Here is a 22,611-nt window from a genome sequence, read left to right on the forward strand (position 1 = left end):
CTATAGGCGTTTCAGCGTGTGTGTGTGTATAGATATACAGATACATATATTTGCATTCAGACTGTGTGCATCGTTCAGAGGAAATACAGAAGCTGATCTTGTCACAATGAAAGACCCACTTCAGCACTTTTCTGTCCTCCACTTTGATACATTGTTTCAGTGCTTCTATGAGAAGACCATTTTTTTTGAGCAGATGCCTCATTCTGCCAAAACCTTTGAAATTTTCCCTTTGGTACTAAGGTTTTGCCTTAGTGTTGGGTCAATGCCCTGAAAATACTTTTATATCTGTGTGGGAAATAGGATATCCTAAATATAAGATTTGTAGGCAAGAAGCTCCCTGTTGTGTTTCTCTGATTATGATATGCTTGTGGGTAGAGCCAGATACAGAGATCCTGTGATGCTTGTTAATTATGTCTTTAAAATGTAAATAAAGCTTCCATCTACTGCTATCTTTGACCAAAAATCAACTGAACACTTAACTGTGCTTTAAGTCAGAAAGAGTGGAAAATACACACAAATGCAAGCAAATCTGATTTAACTGTATCTAGGTAAAAGCCAATGAGGTAAAAAATGTTCCTATGTAACTAGGTAAAATTAGTTTAAATATTACTTTTTGCCTTTGCTAAATAATAGAATCATAGGAAACTTTCTTTACCACATATATAAAAATAAATCTGAGAAAACAGTACCTTATGAAATAGTTTGAAGCCCTGTTAAAAAGTAGTCCTTGGATGATTTTTGGGGGTTTTTGTGTTTTGTGTGCTGTATCGGCTTTGGGTGAACTTCCTGCTTTGGTATAAACACTAAATCTTCTGATGATGAGATTGTCACTTACCAGTGTTTTATGTGCCTCTTACAGATTTGTCTATGGCTATGCAGAAAATCTATCAAACATTTGTAGCTTTAGCTGCACAACTTCAGTCAATACATGAAAATGTAAAGGTATGTTGCTTTGATGTGTTCCTGTGTATTTCCTGTATGACTGTAGAGAGTCATTTTTTTGAAACTATGTCTTCAGATTGTCTTTTTGTTGGTTTGGTTTTTTTTTTTTTAATCCTTCTAATTAAATTGACTGCTTTTAAAAATTTTCAAACTGTCCTGGAGAAGTGCTTTGATTAAAAAAGTAGCTTTTGTTCAACTGAAGTTGCATTTAAAGTATTTACTAATAGGGATGACAGCAACTGACCAGTCATTTGAGTTACAAAATGTTTTTCATCTAACTCTTTTCCTTCTAATTGTTGATCAGTTTTTAAAATGTCTGTTTTTGAGCTCATGCTTGTATATTTTGATTTTTGCCCAATGACCTTTTGATCTCAAGCAAAGATGATCTAAATCTGCGCTTGCTCAAATAGGTAACAGGAGAAAAAAAAAGTGAGTTTCCATATGTAAGATTTTTCAGCGTATCAAGGAATGTTGGTTAAAGTTGTTCCGTCTATTTTATTGTTTTTAAATCTGGTTTTCATGGTAAGTCGTATTTGTAGAAGGAAAAAGAAAAGATTATGTATCAAAGCTTATGTATCCAAGGTCCTAATTAGGTCTGTTTTTTCCATCACAGACTATGGCTCATTCCATTTCCATACAGTTCTGGATATGTTGACAAAATGTCACTGTCCTGCAATACATGATTTTTCTTGAAAACATCAGAATCCTTCTTGGCTACAAAAAACCAAACCAAAACAAACCAACATGAAGAGTACAAGTGTTTGAAATTGTTTCTGCTGAGTGACTTACTTAATGGAAATAGCTCTTAAATCTTCTGCTTCCTTCTCTAAGCTTCTTCTGCACAGCATTACTAGTTCTCTAAACTCCTGAAACTTTTTACTTTTTCTGAATAGAGCTCAGGAATACTGAGGATCTTGTATGATCTTGATTCCTTGCATTGCATTGCTTCTGTCAGCATAGATACTCACTGGTTTACAAATACCTGCCATCAGATATTTGTGCTGCTCTTAATTAAATCAGTTTTGCTGCCAGGTATGGAATATATCAGCTCCTCCATATTTTCAGCAGAATTACCCAAAAAGTATCCCAAATGTCTTCAGGCCTTGTGGCTTCTGAGATCTGAGTGTAGCCTGAATTTGTGCAGTGGTCTTTGTGATGATGTTGTTTTTGTTGTTCTTAAGTATGAACAGCTGGATTAGTATGCAGGTATAAGCAATGGTATCTTCAGTACCTTGTCAGCGTGACTGAATAGGAAAGACTTTCTTCCGTTTAGCGTAGAATTCTATTGCCTGAAATTAAGGGGGTGGTTTGAGGATTTTTCTTCTGGGAAATTTTTTTGATATTTAATCTAGTGGGTGCACATGGATGCTGATATTTTTGGAAGGCATTTTATAAATAAAGCTTCAAAAAACAGATGAATGTACTGCTCAAGTGAATCTGTCATTATAACCATCTGTTTTAGTTTATCAGCTACAAGACGCTAGAAGAGGAGAGCACTTTTGGAACTGTGGTCTCTGCCTTATCAGATGGATGTGATACAGTTTGTGAAAGGCAGAGCCGTGATCACAGTTAATTTCTTTTCCTGAAGTAGGCTTTCTGGTTTGCACATACACTTTGATTCAGTGGTTTGAAGTTGTAAAAAAGAAAAATTTTGGCCTTAAAGATCTTTGTACTGTAATTGGGGTTAGTTGCTGAATATATCCCTATCTTGTATGAACATAGAGCTGCATTCTGTACCTCAGGTCAGTGAAAAGTGAGAATTCGCTTGGGTGCAGTTGGAGTAGGTAATGTCATTAAATCATTCAGTGTAGTTTAGCCTTAAGAATTGCTCCATGATATCGAATGCCATTTGTCAACTCTTAGGGCAGTCAGTGTGGCACTGTGTTAAATCCCATCAGAATTCTACAAATGTCTTGTCTCTCCAAAGACAGCACTTCTGATGTGATAATGAGGTCATTCTTTGTGTGTTTCTTTCTGTTGCTGATAGATTTGGGATTATAGCTGTTCAAATCCCAAGTCAGAATTTTTGGACTGTAAACTCCTCTTTGAGGAAACAAGCATATATTTAGCCAGGAACACAGGACATAGTATGCCTTCCATAAACTGGAAACTGTTGTCCTTTAATAAATCTATTGCATTTAAAGATTTTCTGTTATAAGATGGAAATAATTCTATCAGTTATCTAGTTAAAGGTATTTATTCTTTTTTTGTTACGCAGGGTATCTGTAGTTTCCTCATCTGTGACAGAAATTGCTCATGATGAACAAGCCAAGCTGGGCTGTTGCCACAGAAGGTGGTGGAGTTTTGAGGGTGGAAAGGACAGGGGCAAGGGAAGGTGGGACACGGCACAGCAGATTTGTTACCCTAAGGCAGAATGATGTGTTGCATTTGGACTGTGTTACACTGCTAATGAAATGCATCAGAAACAAGAGTGAGTTCTAAAATTCTGGTAGCTTCTTTGTGGTAAGAAGAAATGCAAGAGTGAAAGGAAGGAAAGAAACACAGGTGAAGGTGATGGGGGAGCAAAAGGAGACTCCATGGAGAAAGGGTAACACTTAAGGAAAGTGTGTTATTTTATAAGCTAGTAATGTGGCTTTATTTTGCCTCTTGGATCAGCTAAGTACAGTGAAACAAATTGAATTGTGGTGATTTGCACCAACATTGAAAGACTTAGGTTAACATACTGAATGGTATCAGTTACGCTAACAGCTTTGCAGAATTAAAGTATGGAACCTGTTCTGGCTGTAGCTGTTGCAAACCAGTTCTTTCTAGCTCATAGCCTGACAAGGTTTTTTGGGTTTTGGAGGGAGCTTCTAGTTTGTTTGGTGGTGGTGTTTGTTGGTTTGGTTTTTTGTGGGATTTTTTGTCCTTTTAGGAAATGTTATTTACAACTTCTCTTTCCTTATTAAGTTAAGGGTTCATGTCCAATACATGGAACTAAAATGGCTTCCTCACATCCCCTTCAGATGCTCAAAGACCAATACCTTGGCTACAGGAAAAGCTTTCTGGGAGATGCCATGGATGTGTTTGAGGCAAGACGAACAGAAGCTAAGAAGTGGCAAAGCGCGCCACGTGTTACCACTGGACCGACCCCTTTCAGCAACATACCAAATGCAGCAGCCGTTGCAATGGCTGCAACACTTACTCAGCAGCAACAGCCTGCTACAGGTCTGAGTGCATTCAAGTTATAGATTATTAGTGTTACAACAATAGTAAATTCGTGTAATATTTTCTATGAAGTCTTCCTTTGTGTTAGACTAAAAATCTGAACGTTGTGATGAGCGAAGTTACTGATACATAGCCAATAGAAAAATGCAGGGTAGACTTAGCAATAATTATACAACAGATACTTAATCTTGTGAATTTACTTGTATTAGTGATATTTACTGTATTGTTCTGACTTAGCCCTCAGAATGTGAGTCTTCACTCTTAAGTAACATCTCTGAATACATGTAGTATAGTCTCTTTCCAGAAATTGTATCATTGCAGTAAATTATTTTAAATTGGAGAGGAGAGAATACCTAAATGCATAGTATCTTTTCCTTATGTAAAATTAGTAATTCATTTTTATATAGCACTTTGGAACTGTAAAATGAAAAAGGCTGTAGAACAGGAAAGATAGTGAAGCAAACCTCTGTAGAATAGGAAGTCAGATGCCTGGCTTATTTTGTAGCCAACTGCTTTGTCAGTATGATGTTGGAGCAGTTTTTGCTAGCCATTCTGCTATTGTGCATAATTAATAGAGAAAGTAGAGTGGGTCAGTGGTTCTGCCTAGGCGTGTGAGTAAGAGGAAGGCCAAAATAGAGGAAATGCATGACCCACTCCTAATAAAGAATGGATACATACGGCAAAGGAAATAACTTAAGGCACCTTAATTGACATTGTTATACTAAGCAACCCTCTCTGAGAGGGATTTCAGAATACGGACAACTGAATTTATATGTCATCATTGAACAGAAATAAGGTCAATTCCGTTTAATTTTACTTGAACCCCTGTTCATGGATATATATCTATGTCAGCAAATTATGAAAAGTATAGGTAGCTTCATTCTACCTTTAATTTTCTAAAATGTTATTTACGTAGGTGTACTGAAAATCATAGTGCTTTCTCTGGTGTTGTAACAGCAGTGATATTTTGAATGATGTAATTAGAGACATATGCAGCAACCACCTTAAGTTTGACACATTATTAGACTGTCGTTGCCTTTTCATAAGAGAAATACAATGTGCTTCCAGCCCTTGCCCTTCTGAACAGCAGGGAGATGGGTTTAAATTACAAGTATGCCAAACTACTTTGAACAGAACAAAACCCAAAATCTTTATGAAATACTTCTTTTTGGAATTTCAGTCATAGACCACAGTCTTTCTGTTGCTGCTATGTTAATCCATGGAAATTTTGTTGAAGTGGCATCTTGAAAAGAGTTTGGTTTTAAACAGAAAACATGAGTTAATGTAATGTCATGCTTTAGTGGTTTTAATACAGATAGTAGTATTGTTGCACACTGCTTGTGCAGCCTAATGTTGCCAAAGTAATTTACTCTTCATTTTTTTCCTTTTCTTACATTTGTTTTTTTTAAAGACTCTCAGTGGTCATTACAGGATTAGTTGTTTATGGAAGTCATACTGTTGGGTAGTCACACTTAAAGTCATTCCTGCATTTTCATGAATCGAGGTGAGGGATTTGAAGTTCCTGAACTTCTTAGTCCAGATTCAAGGGAACTGCTAATGACTTCAGTAAACTTATGCCACTTATGGCATGACTTTGTGAATACTCTTAGTAATAGGAATGAAGAGAGGAGGGGGGGAAAAAAAAAACCCAAAACAAATGGCAGAATTGGCCTGTACCAACACAACTGAGGTAATGTGACTCTATACTGTGAGATACTTTGTAACATTTTATAGTGAAAGGAACAAATCGGAATTTGTGAAGGTTGGTTTGGGGTTTGTCTCTTTTTTTCGTGGTTGTTTTGACAGAGTATTTTAAACCCCAAAAATATGTCAGCTACAAGAGTGATGCAGATAGAACAAAGCCATTAATTTATATCAAACATGCCAACAGAAGTAGGCATCAATCTTTTTACTGCTTATTCAGTTGTAATACTTTTGCCCTCTGTGCAACTCACTTGAGGAGCTGAAGAAATAGAAATAGATCGATGTTCTGAGTGGCACTTCAAGAATACTTAAAACTCTTTAGGGTTAGATGAACAAAAAAAGGTACTTTGAGTTCCCTCTAGATCAAAACTACAGTTAGTCAGGCCTAAACTATTTCAAAGATATCTTGAGGTCCTAAAGGCTTGTTAGATGGGAACATTTTGTAGCTTTCCTAAATTACTGATTTCAGTGCTTGACTTTTTCCTAGTTTCAGATTAAGGCTGCCACTTTTTGTTTTGGAAAAGGAGAAGAATCTGTTTTTTCAACTTTGCAGGAATCTTTAAGGACTGCCTCCTCTTCATTTCGTTATTTGAGTTTTCTGATGGCCATTTGCTGTAGTAGAACTGCAAATGCTGCATGTTCTAGCTTTGTATTATGTTGTTATGAATTGGAAATACTATCTGCTAGAAGTTAAAAGCGCACATATTTCTTCGCAAGATCTAGATCCTGAAGGGTGGGCTAGATGAGGGTTGGTAAAAGGTTCTGAGAAAAAAGGCTATGAAAAGAGGTACATGTAAAGGGAGGGGCAAGGAATGTCTGTGTACTACCTGATATGCTGTTGCTGTTTTTGAAGATGAGAATAAAACAAGAGAATCAATCTGGCCTTCAAAGTTTTTGATGAAAAATGTAATATATAATACTCTAGTATTGGATCAGGATGCTTAGTCTCTTTTTAAAAGTGTTCAATGTTTACAGGGTTAAGTATTTCATAAGATTAACTTAGAGTTAGTTACTGTTCTTTCTCTGAAAAAGATAATAATTTATTTTACATTTATTTTTAGAAGCCAAAAGTTTAGTAGCTACATCTAAGATGTGGGATCAGGGAATGTTTCCCCAGTTCCTGGGTGTAGATATGCACCCTGTGTTCTCTCTGTATGCCAAGACATTTCTGGCTTCTACTGAAGTAAAGCCAGTGAGTCGTGGCCGTATGGAGGAAAGGGAGCAAAAATGCACTCCACTGCTCGCCTGGGATGGATAATCAGGACTGTGGTGTGCACATTAAAGCACAATTTTTGTGCAGTTTTTTGGAGCTAGAATTATTGAAATTATGCTTAAGTTTTGTCTGTACACAACTTTTCTCTCTAGTTTGGCACTTTGATTCTGAGCACAGCTTTTTTGGTAGCAGCGAGGCTGGTCATGCCTTCCTGTAGTAGCAGCTGGAGTTTTAAACACTGCCTCACCTGCACCCTCCCTGAGCAATCTTGAGCAGCATGGAAGTTAAAGTGGTGGTGACTAATCTATTATGATTAATGGGATTACAGTAAAATATTTCAAAGGAAGTGAAAGCCTAGTGCAGTGAGACCTGTAAATGCATGAGGCTGCAACTGATCTTTTTCGGGTAAGACTAAATTCCTAAAAAAATGCTTTTCTTTGAGCTCACCTTTTCTCCTCTATAAAGAACCCCCCAACAACTCACTCTCTCCTTAACTGGTGAAGTACAAAGTTAGTCAAAGCATTATGACTTGACTCAGTATGAGATTGAAGTTGTAATGGGAAAGGATACTGAAATCTTTATAGCACTTAAAATTTTTATTGTGTGGTTTGATATTGACCTCGGTTAAAATTAACTGGTGTATTACTTTGTCAGAATCAGATCTAAATTGTGATGCTAAATTTGCTCACTGTTGGAGCAGCTGTGATTTAAAAAACTGTAGAACATCAATAGGAAATCTGTCTGACCTGTCTGGGCTCTCTGTAATGGGTCCTGTTCATTAAACTGAAGAGCTCTACAGGGCAAATACATCAAGTTTTAAAATGTTAAAGTACTTGTTACAAAGAATTTGTCTCGTACCTGTAATAGCCAGAAGTGCCATTTTTTTCTTGCTAATACTCTAGGCATCAAAGAGTCTTACTAGTTTTTTGCTATTGAAGATGATGTTTACTTACAAGAATATAAGCAGTGATGATACCTTCAGAACATTATGGTACAAAATCAACAAATACCATATGCTGTTGCTCAATAAAAAGCTTGTTAGTCTAAGGCATAAGATCCTGTTTTATATTATCTGAGGTGTTTTAGTATCGTGTTTTATACTGGCGCTAAAAAAAGCATATTGCATTTGGTAAAAAGCTTGGCCTGGAGGACTGTAGTGTTTTGTTTATAAGGTCTTCCACTAACAGTGCCTCCTACTGAGATAGAAACCTGTGTACTTGAGAAGGAACTGGATATGTGGTTTTGGGTTCTTTTAGTTTATTAGCTTACTGACTTGTAGGGGGTTTTGGTTTTTTTATTGTCAATCTTTTTTCTTATTTTTTAAGAGCTGCTAGGTAGATGTATCAGTATTTAAACTGGATGTAAACAACTTTAGTTTGAAATCTGTTGAAATTTGTAATTGTGATATCTGATATACTTTTTTTTTAAGTGGAAGAAATAGCTTGGGTTTCCCAACTATCCCTGCTAAGCAGAGACTGAAGGCTAACAACTTTAGTTGCCCTTAAAATTTAGTTTTAACACTACTTGGAGTATTCAGATGTCATTCAGCTTGGATCACAAGAATTTTGTGTTCCTAGTGAAAGATGTTAATTTTCAATATACAGTGCCTTTCACTTGATTCAAAATGATTTTCCATTTAAATCTTCAAATACTGAAATGATTTTAAGAGCTTCAAATACATTTTAAAACTCTATATAAATATTAATAATGGGAAATTTTGAATGAAAATAGCCCAGATGTGATAATGGTTTAGGAAAAAGGCCAAAATCATCTGAGCTTTATCGTAATATTTGAATAAATCATCACTTTCACAGATATTAGGATGTCAAGTATGTTCAAAGATGGAGAAGGCCATCTTGAGCAGAGGTGCAGATGTCTGTGGATTAAGAGTTTGGCACTGTATTTTATCTTTAATGGTTACACTTCTATAATAGTGCACTGAAAACTGTTGGAAAAAGACAGGAATAGAGTATGGTACTGTGAAAACTGTCAAAATATATTAATTATTTATCAGAATTAATTATTTTAAAATGTGTTAGTAATGGGCTAGCAAGTTGATTCTTTATTCCCCATGGTTAAGGTAAAAAAAAAAAAGGAACTGAGACTGTAAATTTCATCTTGCAGACTGAAATTGTTTTTTGGCAGTCCTGCATCTTAATGTGAATATGCAGGGAGAGTACTGTCAGCTTTTTTAAATTATGGAACAAACTCTGACTCTGAAATTTTGAATGTATCTAATTCATTAAGGTACACGGAACTGTGCCTTCTGTAAATGGTTATTTAAACAGGTGGTTTGACTAGTTTACCTTATTGAATGGTGTTATGTAGCAGAGCTTAACAGAACTCAGTTATCACTTGTGTGGAAAAAAATGAATTGTCATGTTACTGTGTAATTGACTTGCTTAAAAATGAACAATAAATTTAATAAAATAAAGTCATTGTCTTGTTTTTTATCTTAATGTTCTGTTTAAATTTGGATGGAATACTTGAGTAGTTTTGAAGAAACATATTTATTAAATTAACTTCAGGTAATACAGTTTTAGGTACATTAGTGTCAGTTCTTATGTTTTTAATTTGAAAGTGTTCCCTTACTCTGATTCCATTAATATACAGGTGGCAAAATGTTGTTATCTATGAGTTCTCTCAAGGTTTTCATTAACGTTTTACAGTTTAAGGTGAGACTGGTTAACTTTTAAAAATACTAAATTATGGTTTTATGTTATTAGTTTTGGTTAGTTTCACCTTATTACAATCAGTATTTTCTTAGATTTTTGCCAATGTAGAGGCAGACAGTTAAGTGAGAAATTTTGAGGTAAAATCTGGGGTCTTAATGGGATTTGTTGAAAGCAATGATGTTCACATTATCAGATACTTGAATAAGTAAATAAAGGACCTCTTTACTATGAAAAGAGTAAGGCAAGTTTGTTCTCATTTTTTTTGTACCAGGGCCACAGCCATCTCTGGGAGTTAGTTTTGGAACGCCATTCGGTTCAGGTATTGGCACTGGCTTGCAATCAAGTGGCTTAGGTTCTTCAAGCCTTGGAGGTACACTTTAACTTTTCTAATCTTTCATTGAATTATTATACCACACAGCTGAATCTCTTGCAAACCTTTAACTCCACTAAGAGGATGATCTGTTTCAGGGAAAACCTTACAATTTGGCAGGTCTGTGCTTTCCAGGCTTCTTCCTGCCTTGCAGAAGGAATTGCTAGGACTAAGCCATTGTAGTGAAACCCCAAGATGAACAGGATGAGGTAATAACATAGAAGTTGTGCTCTAAAAGCTAGGGAAAGACATCAAGTACTTCCATTTGGAACTAAACTTGACTGAATTTTACGTATATGAAAGTTGGGCACCTGAGACATTAGATCACGCTCTAGGTAATCCTCAGAAGTTTTTCACCTTTTAACTGTAGGGACCCATTTCTGCTTGTATTAAGAATAAATGTTAAAAAAGTTACTGCTGTTCTGGAATCCTGTTTGCTCAAATTTGTTTGCTTTAGCAGTCACTCTGTGCCTCAGTGGTGAGGTGGAAAAAAAAATCTTTCTCCAGGCTGAAAAAGCAACATGTGAAAGTGAGGGGAAAAATACTTACGAAAATGTTAATAGTGCTGGTGGGGAATATGTTCCAGGAGGACACATGACTGTGAAAGAGTAGACCTTTTCTTTTAAGTGTAGTGTGTTCTCAGTACTAGAACTACAGATAGCATTTAAGTGGTTAGTAGAATCTAATCGGCATATAAATTTCCTGCCTATATAGGTTGGCGTTCCTGCAGACACTAATGTCTTCTGAAGCTTTTAGAAGATCTGCAAAGAAAATTGTTACCTCTGCTGACCACAAACATAATGTGGTTTTTCTTGTTATAGCCTCCCTTCTCTGCAGCCTCAGTCCACATTCCTACATTTTACCTATGAGCTGAACATATGAGTCAGTGTTGTAATGCATTTAAAATAATTAAATGTCCCTCAGTATTGGGAAGGTGATGTAACTTGAATATTACATGAGTTTTACCTTAAATAATCATCTTGAAATTATCTTTAAATCTACCAATGTCCCTTCTCATCAGATTTTTAAGCTGTTTCAGGTGAAAGAAAATCTGTATATCTAAACAAGAAAAAAAGTGAAAATAATGGGCGAAAAGGAAATTACTTTGGAATTACCACTTTTTCCTCACCATGTTTTAAATGCCTTAAAAAAAACCCCATAAAAATTCTTCCATTTCTGCTGAAAAGGTTGTAGACTAAAGATTGTTCACCAGTCTTACCAAGTAAATAAATGCTAAGTAAACTGCTTCTAGTTTTGGCCAAAAAACCTGACTTCTCTTACCTGTATTCTCTTTTTTTTCCTAGCTGTCTACTTAGGAAGGTATTTGCTTGCATTATTAATTTGCAAAATGTCTTTTAAAAAATCCGTAAGAGTATCAGATGGAAGCAAGTGTAGAAGAATAAATACCTGCAAAATAGCCTGTAGGTGTGTTCTTGGAAACAAATTAGCAGATTGATTACTTAAGTTTGTTTGGGTTTTTTTAATCTTAGGGATTTAGGTTTTTGAACAGGACAAATTCTAGTGTATGCTCTGGAAGTGTCATTTTAATTGGGGAAATTTGCTCTTTCCTTGATTAATGGTCTGCATACTTTGTCAGTGATAAACAGAGGCTTTTGCATGTAAGTGTATATATTATTAGCATAGATCCTATGCTTTGTTAAATATTTACAGAAGCCTTGCCTGATCATTGGTTATGAATTTCAGCCTGGATAGGGCAAAAGATTGTATCATTTAAACAAACTGTCCTACACTGAAATGATACTTGCCATTATCTACCCTTAATACCCCTTTGATTTAAAATTTTCAGGAAACTGGAGAACACTGCTTCAGATAATATGTTCAGTCCTTACTGGTTTTAAAATCTCAAAAATATTTCTGTAAAGGAATGCTAACGGCTCAGTTTGCAGTAAATAAAAGGATTTTTCCTGATACTTGAAACGTAAGATGGGAGCATGATTTCCTCAAATACAAATACTGTTCTCTTTGAAAATCTAAGATAGCCGATAGCAGAATATACAGTTTTCTTACAGTTCCTATTGTCTGGCCTCTATTTCAAGCTGCAAATATCAACTTACTTTTCCTTCTAAGTGACCTCCTATTAATAACACAATTTGAAACCTTAACAAATTTATATTATAGAATTATGAATGTCAATTACAAAATCAACAGCATTAAATTTTATCACAGCTATATGTCTATGGCTGCCCTTTTATGATGATTTTTCACATTAAATATTGTGAAATTTGTTTCTATTCTCTGTTTAACCTATTCTGTAGTTTCCTAGATAAAGCTGATCCCAAATAAACTGGAAGGGGAGCGGCTCTAAAATGAGCTAAGTGTAAACTGAAGAAAATGCTTACTCTGGTTTAAGCATATTTTTTTTTCTAGAGTTATAGATGAAGACTGTGTCTTTCTGTAATAAAAGTCATGCAACTTGTATCTGAAATTTCTTAGTTTTAGCTCATTTTGTTACCATTTCCTGCCAATTTAACAGCAATTCAATTGAAGTTTCTTAAACTCTGATAGTTTACAATGCCTGTTTTTATAACTTTTCCTTTACTCAGTTTTGGATTTTGAAGGTAGTATTTTTCTCAATGCTTTCCAGTTTGCACTGTTTTCTTAACACTATGCTGTGTCGAGAATAAAATACTCTTCAGGCAATAATCTTAGGAATATTTGTTTACCAAATAATGCTTTGAATTATGTTTGAGTTTAGAATACTCAGCTAAAACCTATGTGTCTTTAATTGCTGTGTCTGTAATTTTTTTTGTTGTATGTCTTTACTATTATCCTACTAGGATTTGGAAGTAGCTCTGCCTTTGGAAGTAGTGCCACAGGAGCATCATCATTTGGGTTTGGAACTACAAGTAAACCATCAGGAAGTCTAAGTGCAGGTTGGTTTGTTTCTTTTGAATTCATGGCATCTCTATTTACCTTTTAAATAGGAATAATAGTTTGCTAAGCTATTACCAATCAAATAGCTTCTATAGTCTGTTTTACAATCTTTTTTCAGTAACACATTGAAGGAGGATCATGTCTCAAGAAAAATATTTGTTCAACTGCTATTAAAAGAAAACAGAATTTTGCTGGTATTTACTAGGAAGCACTGATTTTTGTTCTGGATTCTCCTTGGTTAGTGATGAGTTGTTAGGCCTGTAAAATACTTTAAGCTTTGTATTATAAGGTAGAAATCACTCACTAAGCTGGCTGTGTAACATTCACGAATGTTAACAGCCTAGTAAGTTCTTGATGGAACTCTCTTTACAGTATCTGGTGTCCAAGCATCAACCTTCTTTTACTTAGCTCTTAATATGAGAAACAACTGGAAGACTTACACTGCTTAAGGTTTTCCCCTGCAGCTTATTGTTCCTAATCCTATATTAAATTAGCCATTGTATATAAATAACATTGTAATTCAGCAGCTTGAAACTCTGCAAAGTTAAAAATTTAGTTTTAATATATTAAATAGAATTAGAAAACTACTTGTATGGCTCAGTTGTCCGTCACTACGGGAGTATCAAGCCAAAGTAAATAGCAAGTCTGTCTTAGCTGTGGTGGTGGTGGTGTGCAGAGGCAATTTAAATACCATTTCCCTCAGACCAGGCTTTGTCATGGAGCCAGTGCTGTCAGTGTCTCTTTTGCAAGTGAGAAGGTTGCATCAAATAAAATAAAGATTTTCAACTATCTCAAGAGTCTCAGCTACAGAAAGTGGTAACCAGGAATAAAAACAGTTGAAATGTAATTTCTGTCATTTTGTGCTTAGAAAATCAATTGGTCATGAAATCCTTATCTAGACTGGGATTATGGAATAGAAACCACTATTAAAAATTTGGTAGCCCAGAAGCACACTAACTTTTACGTTTTATATCCAAAACATTGTCACATAGCATCTGGATTGCATAGGATTTTTAATTTTATTGCGGGTGTATAAATGGGTTTGAATGATATCTGAGGCTAGCCAGGTTATATATACTTTTTTTTAATCCATTGTGTCCTCTTTCTTAGATATCATTTACAGGATTCTGAAAGCGTATACTGGTTTATATTACTGTGTAATGGTTGCATCTTATTTCTGAATCTGGGTTCTGGAATTCACTGTTGCTGCTTGGGTTTAGATATGAGCACTCAAGTATTTTCCCAGACTAATGTGTATGGGAATACTAGTTAAGTGTGTGTTCCAACACACACTGTTCCAGGCTGTTAGGCTGCCCCAGGTCTCCTCCACAGGTTTTCCATTGGTTTGATCTTATCTTACAATTAAAATTAAAGATCCCCAAATTGGTTCTGTCAGATGTTTATTTTTTTTGAGTTAGATTTAATTGCTTTAAAAGATGTGAAAATGTTTCTAGTGGTATTACTGCTCTTCTCAGTTTCAAGTTGTGTGTTTGAGGAGAAAATTGAGTCCTCTGATAGTCCTTGAGTTCCTTTAGTGCACACAGATGTGAGATGGAAGTGTGTCAGGCTTCCCTCTGAAACACAGAGACATTGTGGAAAGCTGACTCCAAAAGAAGTCCCATTTAATTCCTACTCTTATTCATTTAATGGCAACCAGAAAGGCTAATGTGAGTGGGCTGTTGTAAAGGGCATTAAGACTCTTAAAGTAACAGGAAAAGGGAAAAATCACCATTGAATTTCCCTAACAATTTCATAAAACGTTAAGAGGAGGGGGAGTGTATAAATGCAATTTTTGTGCAAACATGCTGAATATACTTTGAAGATCTGAGTTGAAAATTCTTGTTTGAGACTTATTTTTATTGAAGAATTGCAGCCTCAGTAAATGACATAAGAGATAATCAAGTGGGATCATGACTGGATGCACTCATACTGCTGAAAAACAGACCTTAATATAATCCATGAGCAACTTTTAGATAGAGAGGCTAATAAATCAGTCAAAGCTGTTCTTGAAATACTTTTTGACCTAGAGCACCCATTGTGGTATGTAAGATGAAAGCAGGAATAGGTTGCCATGTGATCAACTGCTGTTTTTCCCTGTAGTATTAAAACTACCAAAAATATACTGTTATGGGGAGTTGTGTACTCATCTTTGGATTACTGACAGAAGCAGAGATGCACAAGCCCAGTGAATAAAGTGTGATCATAACACCCTTCAGGGAGATGTGAAGGCTGTGTCCTCGAAGGGCAGGTTGTCGTTTACTTCCTGAAAATCACTGTTTGCACATTAAATAATTCTAATTTCAGCAAGGACATTGTTGATCACATTGTACCTATGGTTTGAGACTTTGTGAGTCTTCCCTCTAAACTGAGCTATTCTTTGACTGATTATCTTTTCTTGCAACAGGAATAAGACTCAATATATACCTTGTTCAAGTTTTTTATCTTGAAAATTTTTCATTTGAATGTTCAGCTTTAATGTTTGGTTTACTTCTAACAAAACTTGGTACCTTGGCCTTGTTATGCTGCCATGACAGGAGAAAATCATTTAGATGAATTTCACATCTGCCTTTTTATACTTTTATGGCTGCCCTTAATGTCACTTCTAACAGCTATTACTTTCCAAGCTGTATCTAAATTAACAATTCTCAGTCTTCTATCACATAGTTTATGCATCTCTTACTGTAATATTACTCAAATAAAGCATAGACTGCCTTCTCTGCATACTTGAAAATAATCCCTGCATCTGGAAGCAGCAAGGTGGAGGTAATTTATGAGCACTGTGCTCTTGCCTGCTGTGCCCCTGACATGATACGTCACATGCAGCTTTATTATGAATGGCATTCATGATGTTTTCTATGGGAAGCAATGCTTGCCTGTTACCTCGCATACCTGAAGTAAAAAGATAACTTTTTGTCATTCCTGAGACTCCCTGATACATCTTGGCTGGGATTCAGAGTTGTCAGGGAAATGGAAGAACACCTGCATGTGTTTCACCCCTTACATCCTAGGATGAGAGACAAATTAACCCACAAAATTTAGACAAGACCCAAACGAACACTATCAGTCACTATCATCAGTCACACTCTAGATGTGCACAGCCATTACACTGACAATGAGTTCCATGCAGACCACTGCATGCCAGAGGACTGAGAGTTACTGGAATGTTAATGATGAATTTTTTTAACAATATGATGTGTGTAACCCAAGTCCAGACATTGCAGGAAGAAGAGTTTCGTGTTATGTTTTGAGGTAGTTCTTAATGCAGAGTGTCAGTAGCAAATGAGAGAATAGAAAACATCAGGCTTGTAAGGGCTACTTTAGGATTCTGATGAGACAACCACTTGGGCTTTTATTTCTGTCCGCCAAAAATATTTTAAGCATTGAGTTGAAGATACTGATGTGACCAAAGGATTGCTTTAAGTGTCTCCTAGAGACAGTTAATGAAGCAATATAAAGTAATGCATATTGAGAATATACTCTTTCTTGATTGTGAACCAGTCCTATTTTTCTTGTTATCTTAATTGTTTGCAGGTTTTCAGGTACAGCTTATATAAAGCTCTTTATTAAAATCTGAACTTGGCTCATGTCATACTTACTAGTTTGTGGTCTCTTGAGACAACAAAAAGTGAAGTTACGAAGTTCTGCTTCTTTTTAAGTAATCTTTGAGAAATTTCTAGCATTCTCTAATACTATCCAATTATTATCCAAGTTGGTTGTGCATAACTGATATAAATTTATAAAAGAAAGTCAAATAAGTTAGTGTTGCTGGAAACTGTAGGAAGACTTTCTTAAACAGATGTTGTTTCATAGCTGAACCACATGTTCAGTTTGTTTACCTTGATAGAAGGGGGTGGAGGAGTTAAAACAGCACAATTTGCTCAGCTAGTCGCTCAGTTTTTCCAAAGCTTTGTTTCTAGTGCTGTTTTTTGGTCTGTCATAAAAGGGTGTTTTTAAATATAAGCAATTTGGCAAGGATTTTGAACCTTTTCTGCCTCACATTTAAGGTGTTGTCTGTGCCGCGTATGTTACAAAGGCTGGCAGAGGTAGCCAAGTCAGTAGGAAGAAGGCTGAGCACTCCAACTCCAGCTTTGCCATTTGTCTGCTGTGAGTGAAGTGAGTGGTCCATGGTCCACCTGTATCTTCTGCCTTCCCTCCCACCTTAGGGAGTGCATTGCATGTTTATGCTGAGAACCTGAGGAGTTATGGTTCTTCTGTTGTACAGTTTCAGTGAGACTTCCGTGTGCTACTCTTGTATGGATAATGGTATAACAGACTTGTGATTTAGGATGTAATTGCACTCACTGAGGTAGTCTGTGTTAGTGCTGCAATATCCAAGTTGTCATGGCAAGTCCAAGTGCTCTAGCAGAGTGATTTACCATTGTTGATCCATGTTGGTAGAAGGTGTTTCAACTGCTGGTAATAAAGTGGCTGGTGTTCAAAACTTCAAGGAGAAAAAATTTACAATCCTGATATAACTTATATTTTTAAAATATTTTTCCCTCCCCCATAAGGCTTTGGGAGCTCGACTACATCTGGGTTTAACTTCAGCAATCCTGGCATCACAGCATCAGCTGGCCTGACATTCGGGGTGTCTAATCCTGCATCTGCAGGCTTTGGGACAGGAGGGCAACTTCTTCAGCTGAAGAAACCTCCAGCTGGAAACAAGCGAGGGAAAAGATAGGCCCCCCTTTTAGGGAGGGGGAAGTGCATCAACTTTGTTCATCTGAAAAGTCTATTTTTCTAGATTGATATGTTAATTAAATTGCATCCCAGGAGATTTATAAAAATTTTGCTACTTTTCCCTAGTGAAATCATAATGAACAGCTATTTTCTTGTGAATAGAAACTCGTTTATGTATTCTTATTTTGGGCCCTAGTTTTAGAAATGTTCTATACTGCATTATTATTAAAGATTCTTGTAAAATCATCTATTTAACCTAATGTTAGTAGCAGAATATTTTTTGTTAATAAGCTTTATACCATATGAATATATGCATATTTGTTTTTTTTGTACAGATAAAATATATTCTAGTACAAATACTAGAGTTCATATCTTCTGTTCCTGGATATGGCCTTTAAATCTACTTCAGGGTGTTTTGTTTATATGGATGTAAATATATACAGTACAGTGCACACATCTGTGTGTATGTATGTGTATATATATATATGTATAAAACACAGATGTGCATACCTTACCCCACAGACAGATCTCCTTTTCTTTGTGTGTTCTGTTTCTCCATGTTGCCATGTGGTCCCATATCTTGATGTTCCTAGGAATTTCAAATAGTGGGTCCCAGGCTATGTCATCATTGCTTCTGTGTTTTGTTGTTTAAAACCAGCTGAAATACAATGTTTACTGTTTCATAGAGTTTGGTAGATAGTGGTTAGCAGCTGTTTTGTTTTTGGTTTGGTTTTTTTTAACCTTTTTCTTGACCCATTTAGCAGCCAACTCTGAAGAAGAATCTGAGATTTCAACAGAGACATTTCATAGATGATGTTCCCAAACTGTTTGATTTTGGTTTTTATTCTCCTGAGCTGAAGAGTAGGGCTCTGCAGGATTTCAGCTGAAAGCTCAGGATGCCGCAAGGTCTGCGTTGCAAGCAGGAGTTGTCAGGCTGGATAAGCTTTCCCCTGCAGTTGAGGGAGAGAGGATGTGCTGTCCTAGTGAAAACCCGAATTAGGTGTTACAAACCCAAGTTGATTCATGAGCTTCTTGTCAGCACTGCCTTAAAAGCAGTTGGGCATCTGCTTCCAAACAAGGTGTAGTACAGTAGCTTGCTGCTCAAGAACAGAGGAGGAAAATTATGTAATTTGAAGGTTAAAGCTATTGCAGCAGTAGTTTATGAATCTTACATACCGCAACATCATAGCTTGTTGTTCTGCATCTCCAGTTGGGTGTGCACAAAGAATATCTGGGAAAATATCTTAAGAAGGAAATAATAGATCGATTCTTTGCAAATAATGATACCAGTTGATGTGTGAGCATGAAACTTTGGAGCCAAGTTGATTTTATGTATAGGTTTTGTCTTTTGCTTTCTATTGTTAAAGTGTTACTACCATTTTGTATGGTTTGGAAGTGTCTGCCTACAGCAGTGATTGCTCTTTGACAAATGTTTGGTATGTCACTTAATCTGATAAAATTAAGGGAAACTGAGCACAGAATTCTTCACTTTTGTACTTGTATGTTATTGCATCTTTGTGAGCAGTCTCTGAGGAAGGGATATGTGTTTTTTTAATGTCACAGAAAAATAAAGCTTACGGTTTATTTTGATTTCAATCTGTTTTTAAACTCTTATTGGGCTGCAGTCAAAACTGTAATGTTTGTATTCCTTTGTTACTGCTTTTTTTAATAGTTAATATGTTAAACCACTGGACTCTTATAATAATTTGTGAAACTAATTCTAAATGTGTACTGTTTGTCCATATGTGCAACTTACCATTGTGCAAACAATAAAACAATAATGCTGTGATCCTTGTAATACATATTTGCCTGAGAGATCATTTTCTGATGTTCTCCTACTTTATAGGAGAAACAAAAACCTCATTGGCTAATATGTAGAACTGTTTTTCCTAGAATTCATATAGTACAGAATTGTTCTTGCTGAAATTAGGGCCTTGATCCTGGATTGAAAGTGCAGAGGGAGGGGGGTAAAGGGAGGTATTGTATTGTGGGGTTGTCTAGAATTTCTTCACAGTGCATGATATAAACCTGGATCATGGTGTAATATAACACAGCACTAGGAATGGCTTTGTAAACTGGGAAACAGTCTGAGCCTCCTGGGTACCTGTGCTCTGTTTCTTTTCACATTAAAAACCAGTTATGTCCTTAATTTAGCCCAAGTGAAAAAGTGATTATATAATAGAATAATCACATATTGTAGTACAAACTAAAGTCAAACCGGGATTTTAAATTATTATATTCCCAGAATATTACTATGGGTGGTTGAATTTAGCTATGGTTTTCAGGGATCAGCACTGTAGACACTGTTTCAAATTATTCCCCGTCCCCCAATTTAAGGACATTTTAATATGATTAGAGTGTAAAATACAAATGTATTCAAGGTGTGGCTTGGTTTTCTACAAAGCCGGTTAAGAAGCTGACCTATATTTAAACACCATGAAATTAAATCAAGTCTGGATTACTTGTTCTGTGAAGAAAGACAAGTCTGTACTGGAAGAAGGTTCAAGGGACATGTAAGACAAGGTTTTCTATTAGTTTGTACTTTGTTGTACAGCTGTGGGATAAACTTAGATATGTGACCTCTTTCTTTTAGTAGAATTAACTTGTTTTTCCTTCAGCGTTTTCACTACGATGAAGACAGCAGGAGAAGGGAAAGAGGTATGCCTTAGATTGGTTGGTTCAGGAACCTCTTTCTGATCCAGAACTTCTTTGCACTCACATTTGTCTTTGTTCCTGTCAGATCAGTTTGGTAGATACACCTGCTTCTTTCTTGTGAATTGTGAGGGAGGAGATTGAAATGAGGTGGAGTGGGACAGAGTTTATGCATCTTCCTCACCACAAAAAATCCAAATTCAGCTACACTCCATCTACATATTCCTAACATAACTGCATTTTGCATCTTGATTGTATTTATAGCATCATTTTTTAAAATTAAGGTTCGGGAATACAGCTTTAGTGGCCTTTTCCTCCCTCTTTAATGTCAGTGGCAATTCTTTAGTTATTTCCACTCTGCTACTCATGAGAACAGTAGAAATAATCCAGAAATGATGTCAGCTCAGTTATGTTACTGGTTATACTTGGAATGTCTCAGCAGAAGAAATGCCTTGTAGATTCTTGATGAGAAATTAAGAGTATCTATCAGTACCCTAGAGCATAAATGCCTTATTCTCTGTAAAAAGTTTGTTCCCCTAAAACTCTTTTGCAAGTTTCTAAGAGCAAAGAACTGTCTATGTGCAAAAATTTCCAGCAACAAATTATGTAGTTTTGGAACTAACTGCTGGGCTTGTGCTGTCAGGCTGTTCCTCTCATCCCTCTCATGAAGTACCTTTCAGCACTGTGGCTGCTGTCTCCAGACACCGATGGACAGTTAAAGTATCACAGTCATTGACTGGTATGGATTCTATTGGGAATGGGCACCTGGGTTTGGGGAGGGGTGTGACATGGAGTTGATGCCTGCAGCATCTCTGGAAGACTGTGTACCCACTGCAACTGTCCATGGACCTCCAGCACAGCTGTGATGTGCCATCTCCACTCAACCAGGCTCATGGGTTCCTTAAAAGGAGAATGGAGGTGTGATGGGGATAAAGTGTGGGGAGAGGTGAGGGGATGTAAGGCACAAGGCTTTCTGCTGTGAATGGGGCAACTCGTTTTAATTCAGTTCAGGATCATTTCTTCTGAGCTCAGTGTTGAATGTTCACCAGGTGCCAGGAGGCTGCCAGTTACATACTGCCATCACAGGGCCCTTGCAGGCGTAGCTGACATGCAGCAAATACAGGGAAATGGTCAGTGACCTGCCATGCCCCCTAGCCCCAAGTCTGTGGGGCTGGATGGGATCCACCCAAGGATGCTGAAGGAGCTGGTGGAAGAACTGGCCGACCTACTTTGAATCATTTACCAGCAGTCCTGGCTAACCAGAGAGGTCCTGGTTGACTGGAGGTCAGCAAATGTGACACCTGTCTGCAAGAAGGGTCAAAAGGAAGACCCAAGGAACTACAGCTCTGTCAGCTTGACCTCAGTGTTGGGGAAGGTCATGGAGCAGATCCTCTTAAGTGCCATCATGTGGCACGTGCAGGAGAACCAAGGGATCAAGCCCAGCCAGCAGGGGGGGTTGTGAAGGGCCGGTCCTGCTTGAGCAACCTGATCTCCTTCTGTGACAAGGTGACAAGCTCAGTGGATGAGGGAAAGGTTGTGTATGTTTTCTACCTGGACTGTTGTAAAGCCTTTGACATGTTCTCCCACAGAGTTCTCCTGGATAAACTGGCTATTCATGGCTTGGACAGGTGCACTTCTGTCAGCAATGGTGTGGCCAGCAAGACCAGGGCAGTGATCATCCCCCTGTAGTTGGCACTGGTGAGGCCACTCCTCCAGTCATGTGTTCAGTTTTGGGCCCCTCACTACAAGGACATTGAGGGGCTGGAGTGTGTCCAGAGAAGGTCAGCGGAAGAGGGGAAGGGTCTGGAGCACAAGTCCTGTGAGGAGCGGCTGGGGGTGTTAGCCTGGAGAAAAGGAGGCTCGGGGGGGAGCCCTGAGCTCTTATCGTTGTCTACAACTGCCTGAAAGGAGGGTGTAGCCAGGTGTGTGTCAATCTCCCAGGTAACAAGTGACATGACAAGAGGAAATGTCCTCAGGTTGTGCCAGGGGAGGTTTAGTTTGGATGTTAGGGAAAAATTCTTCACTGGAACAGCCTGTCCAGAAAAGTAGTTGAGCCACTGTCCCTGGAAGTGTTCAAAAACAATGAGGACTTGGTGTTTAGGGACGTGGGTTAGTGGTGAACATGGCCATGCTAGGTTAATGGTTGGACTTGATCTTTCAATCTAAACAATTCTATGACAAGGTATGTCACCTTTTGTCTCCATGTCATAAACATATTCTTTTTTTTAAGGTGGTAGAATTTTGGTGAACTCAACATTTGAACAATCCTTTTGAGCCATTTGAATCCTGTTGCTAAGAGGTTTATTACTTAA

At 37.0% G+C, this 22,611-nt stretch overlaps 1 protein-coding gene across 2 annotated transcripts in view; it reads left to right on the forward strand.

The window, feature by feature from the left end:
* The window catches only part of NUP58 (nucleoporin 58), a 35,893-nt gene extending 16,444 nt beyond the window's left edge, over nt 1-19,449 (forward strand). For both annotated transcript variants that reach the window (XM_039565473.1, XM_039565481.1), the window contains exons 12-16: nt 860-942; nt 3,909-4,110; nt 9,974-10,072; nt 12,871-12,966; nt 17,479-19,449. In XM_039565473.1, coding sequence (XP_039421407.1) covers nt 860-942; nt 3,909-4,110; nt 9,974-10,072; nt 12,871-12,966; nt 17,479-17,648 — 650 coding nt within the window. In that variant the 3' untranslated portion in view covers nt 17,649-19,449. The remainder of the gene's footprint in view (nt 1-859; nt 943-3,908; nt 4,111-9,973; nt 10,073-12,870; nt 12,967-17,478) is intronic.
* The last annotated feature ends 3,162 nt before the right edge of the window (nt 19,450-22,611 follow it).

This window comes from Corvus cornix, chromosome 1 (genome assembly GCF_000738735.6).
Source record: "Corvus cornix cornix isolate S_Up_H32 chromosome 1, ASM73873v5, whole genome shotgun sequence".
In the NCBI taxonomy this organism is placed as follows: Eukaryota; Metazoa; Chordata; class Aves; order Passeriformes; family Corvidae; genus Corvus; species Corvus cornix.